This window comes from Pygoscelis adeliae, unplaced genomic scaffold (genome assembly GCF_000699105.1).
Source record: "Pygoscelis adeliae isolate BGI_AS28 unplaced genomic scaffold, ASM69910v1 Scaffold71, whole genome shotgun sequence".
Lineage (NCBI taxonomy): Eukaryota > Metazoa > Chordata > Aves > Sphenisciformes > Spheniscidae > Pygoscelis > Pygoscelis adeliae.
Window position 1 is genome coordinate 5466886 of NW_008824356.1, and position 7108 is coordinate 5473993.

General features: G+C 47.8%; 1 protein-coding gene across 1 annotated transcript in view; it reads left to right on the top strand.

Annotated features, from left to right (window-relative positions):
* Positions 1-350: 350 nt before the first annotated feature.
* The window catches only part of FLVCR2 (feline leukemia virus subgroup C cellular receptor family, member 2), a 42460-nt gene continuing 35702 nt past the window's right edge, over positions 351-7108 (top strand). The window contains exon 1 of the mRNA XM_009319494.1: positions 351-380. Within this exon, the coding sequence (XP_009317769.1) occupies positions 351-380 (30 nt within the window). The remainder of the gene's footprint in view (positions 381-7108) is intronic.

The following is a 7108-nucleotide window of genomic DNA, read 5'->3' on the forward strand; positions in this document are numbered from 1 at the left end:
CCTGGGTTACACAGAATTAGAGAAAAAAGCTACTGCTACCTTGCTTGGGGTTTGCTGTGCAGGGCACTGCAGGCTCATGCTCCTCACTGAAGGATGCAACAGAGCCCCAGCAAAGTTTGCACTGACTTAAAACACAGTATTGCCCACAATAATGAGAAATCTCCATCCTTGCTGCAAGCCTTTGTGTTTTCTCATGGCTATAAAATGTTAAGTTTGGTTTTAGCTGCAGATGGAGAAGGTCCTGCCCTGATGTACATGTATCACCTATGCCCACACAGACATGAAGCCAATATTTTTGTTGCAGAGCTGTCAAAGTCTGAGATACTGCAGGCTGGGTGGGGTTCCGCGTAATGCCCGCAGAATTGCTAGACTACTCGCTGGTAATGTCTCAGACTTATTACTGCGACTCAGAACGAAAATAAGTGGTAAGTGGTGAGACTGGGAGACGGGTTCGCAACAACATCCTCTCCAGAACCTAAACAATAGTCTTGGCATCATCAGTTAAGGTGCCCTTCCTCTGCATGGCTGGCTGTGAGCTGGAAGGCCTCCAAGCAGTGTTGTGCTCAGCCGTTTTGGCCAAACACCAGGTGTATGTTGGTGCTAAGGGACGCATCTTCCAATCTGACTTGTCTTTGCCCTAGTCTTGCCCTCAAAAACCTGATCGCAGAAGATGATCTGCATGGTTCAAGCGGTTTTTGACATCTCGGTTGCTTCTGGTGATTGTTAGGTGTCTTGGATGTGGTCTCTTTGTTATGAAGAATGGTTCCCCTGGGAGACCATCCTTAGCACCCGAGCAACAAGGGACAACATATCCTTTCAGGGCCACCAGCCCTTTTAACCAGTCGCTGAGAAAAAGATCTTTTTCTGAAGCTATTTGCAGACCTGCACAAGGTGCTTGTTCAGGCTATGTGAGGAGATTCCTTCACTTCCATACCGGTGCTGTCTCTTGCTTCTCTTTCCCAGGCTCCTGGCCTCTACTCAAGGCTCCTCAGGCAACTAGTTTTGATTTCTAAGTAGCCAAGTGCCTGTCCTCTGGTGTGGCCCTCACTGTTGTCAGCAAATGAACTGTTAATGAGCTCAAATGAGGAGCAAAGGGCAGGGTGGTGGCCAGGGCAATCATCCCTGATTGCTTTCGATTAGCTGCTCCTACCCACAATGCAATTCCTTTTGAACTTCATTTCCAGGGCATCTGGCATTTCTAAAGTGTTGTGTCAGTATTATCTGGCCATGCCCAGCCTTCAGGAGCACCTTGTTACTTGCTGCTCCAAGGTAACAGATACTTCTGGGCAAGTGGAGAAATTGGGTGATGGCTGGGCCTGTGGCAGCTTGTCCCTACCCAAGTAGGACGTCAGTGCCTTTCTGTTGCACTACATAGTCCCTCACCGAAAAGCTCTCTTAAAGCAGTAAAGAGATGAGGGCTCACAGGAGGCTGAGAGGCTCTTTTCGAGCTGGGGAAGGCCAGGCAGAGAGACAACTCTTCCCTGCAAGCACGGCCTGCCGAAATACTGCGTTTGTGCTGGCCTCTGCTGGGCAAAGGCTGAGCTTTCCCAGCCTGCAACTGCACTTCTCGGCACCCTCCTCTTTGTGCTCCCTTACGGCAGAGCTGGCTTGAAGGTTAGCCTGGCTGTTGCCACAGACCAGAGAAAGAACTGGGAGGCTCAAGGCTAATGTGTGTGAAGGCAAGGGTTGGGTAAGGCTGCCTGAAGGGGGATGTCCACGTCTGAGTGGAACCGTGAGGCTGTGGTCTCCCTTGGTCAAGGATCTCATAGCTTGGGCCAGGGGCCAGTTCTGCATTGTGGTCCCAGTGCGTTTCCATTGCTGCGCGAGGGTGTGGGGAGCTTGGCTTGGTGTCCCCCACCTTCTCCAGTTCCTGTGGGGCTTGCAGAGCTGTGTGCAGGTAGTGCTGGGCTGGATGTGGGGACTGAGCACCGGGAAGCATCATAGGTGGAGGAGTAACAGCTACTTGTTTAAATAAACATAGACCTGGCTGCAGCCCTGATGAACTATAATCATATTCACTGAGACGAGAACAGTGGCTTTCAGTGTTTTGATACCCAGGAAGTCTTTTGTAGAAGCACTGGGGCTGGATTTCTGCCCAGCAGTCTTGTCCTGGGGGCTCTGCTATGGATGCATACTGGGCAAAGCCAGCCAAAAGCCCAATGGTTTGGGGCTGGAAAAGCAGCAAGGGCAGGTGGAAGGTGGCACTGGGAGGCAGCTGCCGTGGGTGCTTTTCAAGCCTTAGTGACTATTGCCTCCACATTTACTTGCTGGCTGGTGTCTTCTCTGCAGACAAAACAGAGGCGTGTGGCAAACATCTGTTGATACAATCAGAGGGTGGAGACGGGAACCAGGGAACATGAGAATTACGTTTTCCTTTATGGTTTTCACTGAATCTCAGTACCTCCTATGGATTAAGGCGTGCTGGCAACTCTGTGCAGAAGGACAGCAAGTCACAAAACATGGAGGGTGCAGTAACTTTCTCCCTTTCCATCCCCCTAAAAGCACAGGCTCAGCGCTTTAAAAGCACTCAGTATCAGCATTTCAGGGCTGCTTCTATGGTAAGATAAATAAAGATATGACATTTGGTGCTGACTTAAGCTTAACGTATCTCCCCAGATTGGAAACCCAGGGCAATCTTTTATGCCCAGTATTCCCTTTCTGCTTCATCCTCCTCAGCTCAGCTGCAGGCTCCCAATGTGCCAGGTGCGAAGGTGGGGAGAGACAGAGCCAGCCGGTCCAGGGGAAGGTGCGTTCATCCAAGTGTATGGGGCTGTTATGATCCCAGCTGTTATCACTATGATGCCCTCCCTCTAAATTGATTCACAAGTGAATTTTCTCTCTTGAGGGACGGAAGAAGGGGTAATACCCAAGCACAGTATGCATGGAGTCAGAAGAGAAGTAGAGGCACGTCTTCAATTTGGCACAGGACAGACTAAGCAGCTCTGTTTCCTGCTTTGCTGTGGCTCCAAAGTATTCATGCACTTGTTTTGCAAATCCCATCGCAGAAGTCACTTCTGTTAGTGCTGCCAGCCTGCATCAGCAAGAGGATAATTTCCTGCATACTGAACCAAAGCAGCAGCCCACAAAAGAGACCCTCTCTCTGCCTCTTACAATGATCATAGTGTCCAAAGCAGCGCTTGTCATACAAGAATGCTGCCTGGATGCTAGTAGTTCAGCACACAGAAATCAAAGAAGATCAGGAATCACTGCTAAGAGACAAAGTATTTTTATGAATCAAAAGCTGGCGAGAAGAGAAGCAGCAAAGCATGGCATGAAATGGCAAGACTTTCTCCTAGCAAACAGCACTGTGCCCGCTTTTTCTGGGTTTTTCTTCTGCTGTGTTGTTGCCACTTTATTGATTAATGATCTGCAGGGGATTTGAGCAGTGAGGCAGCAACATGTGTATACGTAAGTTTTTTAGGTTAATAAAAAATCTACCCAACTAAACAGTAGGGAATGTATATTCATTTCTTGCCAGGGCAGGGTTACAACCAGTGCATTAAGGTTACTACAAAAGACCATAATTTTTCTTGCAGCTGAGGTTGCAGATGCCAGCTGCTGAGAATCCTACTGCTTCAGAGACATCCATGCAGACAGCGTGCACGTTCCTCCCAACTCCTGCACCAGTTCTGTACTCTTTCCTAAGACGCAATCAACTTTTCTCCTCTCACAACAGTGATGGTATGGTGCCCTGGTCCCCAGGACTTGTCCTGGTTTTGTCTTTTTTGCTGCAGTGTGAGTGGGAGGAAGAAGAGGAACATGCCTGAGTTCAGCAGTGAGCTCTGCATATTTCCAGTACTCTTTAATTATTAATTAATGCCAGCTGCAAGCATTAAGAGATGAAAACTTTTTTTGTGTCATTGGCATGAACTGGTATGACTCACTGAGATGGAGGCTGGAGGATGCTGAGTAAGAAGGGCTTATATACTTAGAGCTGTTGGTATTTGGGGTTAATCTGTGACCCTGATCTGGACTGGGGATGTAAATCTAGACTGTGGCTGAGTTTTGAGTCTAGCTGGCTCTTTTTTCACTTCTTTTATTCTGAGCTGAGTGAAGAGATCTTCATGTCCCATGTGCGTGCCTGGTGCATGGCAGAGGGATGAGGTGGGTTTGCTCCGATGACAGAGCAAACAGAGCCTATGCACGGCTTTCCTCGCAACCATCTGTATCTCCACAGCTTTTCACAAGCAAAGGTTGAGAGCTGGGCTTAGGTGCTTGAGCAGCGCAGCAGGCTAACCACAGTTACACAGCTTTTGGATTAGAGCTGGTTCTCATCCGGCCAGATCAGAGCATGGGGCAGAGCAACTTGATACCTGTTTGCAGAAGGCCATGCAGAGGTAGCATAACCGCCCTGTGTCTCGAGGGGTGTGCACTAACCAACAACTGGCACATCTGAGGTACCATGGGTGCAAGTGCTCTTCCATGCTGCGCACTCCTTTTTACGCCCTTTTCTTGCTGCAAGAAGGCAGCTGTGAATATTAGCACTTCAGCCATGCCCTCCCATGTACTCTTTGCAGTTCAGACCTATATGATTCAGCCATACAAACATCACACCTGAACTGAACAGGGTTAAATTAAAGCCATCTCTGTGTTAAAGCCAGGCTTTGAACAGGGAGATTAGATCAGTAAAGAGGTGATAGTTGAAGCTGCTGTTGGGCAAGCCCTTGCAGCCAAGGTTGGAAGGTGTCAGACTGGCAGTCAGGAACAACAGCCCTGCCCCTGGCAGGGCCACAGGCAAATCACCTTAAATCTTTGTGCCCCCATCTAAAACAGATGTAGGTGATGCATCCACAGCGAAGTTTTCCGAGAGCTACAGATGTGATGTGCTGAAGGGGAGCAAAGCATTATTTCCCTTCCTTGAGTTATGCTTTTGAAAGGCCTTAAACTTTGAAGAGGATAGGTTTGGTGCTCAAAGTTATCCCCTGCACAGCTTTCGTGGTTCTGAGGTCTTCAGTCTTCTCTAGATGAGATTTTAGATTGTGCAACTACATGATCATGTTTTGTGTAGAGGAAGGTAATTTTTGCAAAATTTTGAATGCTGCAGAGCCTGCATGCTGCACTGTTACAAATGTAGTTGTCCATCACTGTATGTGTCCCCATATCTTTACACAGGAAATGTTATAGGAAAGATTCTGTTGTGGTTTAACCTCAGCCGGCAACTAAGCACCACACAGCCACTCACTCACTCCCCCCCAGTGGGATGGGGGAGAGAATTGGAAGGGGAAAAGTGAGAAAACTCATGGGTTGAAATAAAGGCAGTTTAATAGGTAAAGCAAAAGCCGTGCACGCAAGCAAAGCAAAACAAGGAATTCATTCACTCCTTCCCATGGGCAGGCAGGTGTTCAGCCATCTCCAGGAAAGCAGGGCTCCATCACGCGTAACGGTTACTTGGGAAGACAAACGCCATCACTCGGAACGTCCCCCCCTTCCTCCTTCTTCCCCAGTTTTATATGCTGAGCATGACGTCACATGGTATGGAATATCCCTTTGGCCAGTTTGGGTCAGCTGTCCTGGCTGTGCCCCCCTCCTTGCCCCCCATGCACCTCCAGCCTTCTCAGTCGGTAGAGCATGGGAAGCTGAAAAGTCCTTGACTAGTGTAAGCACTGCTTAGCAACAACTAAACCATCCATGTGTTATCAACGTTGTTCTCACCCTAAATCCAAAACACAGCACGGTACCAGCTACTAGGAAGGAAATTAACTCTATCTCTGCTGAAACCAGGACAGATTCATAAGGGTTTAGGGTATCAAAATAATTGTGTATCTAACCTACAGTAATAAACTAATCCACTGCATTTATAAGCTGTATGCTGGGTCCTGCTTTCTGGTGGCTCCTGGGATGTAGAAAGCTATAGATGCCAGCAGAGGGCTAGCAGCCTTCCCTGCTGTATAGGGGAACATCACTGCCTTTGTCCAACGCAGCAGCCCTTGCCAGCCTGCTCTGCACGGTGTGTCTCCAGCTGTGCGTTGCATCCAGGTGTGACCCAGAAGAAGTGAGGGGTTCTGCCAGCCATTCGAGTCTTGCCGTTTGGTCTAATGATAGAACTATCTGACTTCTGAAGACCTCCACTAAAGCAGTTTGGGTATTGAACCCAATATAAAACATTCTCCCTCCACCAACAAAGATCTTGTAATCTTCCCTGCAATGTCTGTTGTGAAAGGTTGTGTGGGATAGACTGGGAGATCTTCTGACATCTCTTCTAGACCTTAATCCTATCAATCAAAATGTGATAGAGCCACCTAAGAGCTGCACTAGCTAGGCCTTCTAAGTGCAATGACGAGATTTAGAGGCACAAATCGCAATGCTGTGAGTTTGAGAGCAAGGGACATCCTATGATCCTGTGAGCTTAGGTACTTCCCATTTAAAGTGAGCCTAAACATCCTCTGAAGTCTCTGCAGGAACTGCATGGCTGGAAGATCCAGTAGATCCCTGAGTACCCACTTTTCGCTGGCAACCTTCACCTTTTGTCCACCTACTCCTCGGACCTCTGATCCAGTGTGGGAGAGAAAAGGCATCACGGAATTATTCTTTTCACAATAATTTTCTAATGTGCCTTCTGCACACCTTCCAGGCCAATTTCCACCACGCATTCATTATGGCCTTGCTTGTCATTGAGGCCTGTTGCCATCCTCTAGAAATCAGAAAGCTGGATTATCATTGCCAGCATCATCCCTAGCATTTATGTTTATTGGGTGGGCTTTGAGAAAACCAAGCTTGTGCCAAGGCATGTTCTTCAGTCCTTACAGAACATAAAGGAATTACATGTAGTCATTCATCATAAAGGCAGAGTATGTTCCAAGAGTGTCAGAAGTTGAGTTTCTTGAAATCAGTAGGGAAGCCAGAGATGTTAGGCTCTGTTTGATGGACTGTACCACTGCATTTAATTTGGGCCCTGCCTCCACCTCTGGTTGAGTGACTTCCAACCTTCACAGATACCTTTGGCTACAGGATCCTGTAACCTTTTTAGTACTTGTGTCAATCTGTGTAAAGGAGATTTCCCTCCAGCTTTAAAATCCACTTCAAGGGGTTGTCCTGAAATATAAATAATTTTTCATGGCTAAGAAATTTTCATATAAAGATGCTCTGATGAGGGAAATCCAAAAGTAAC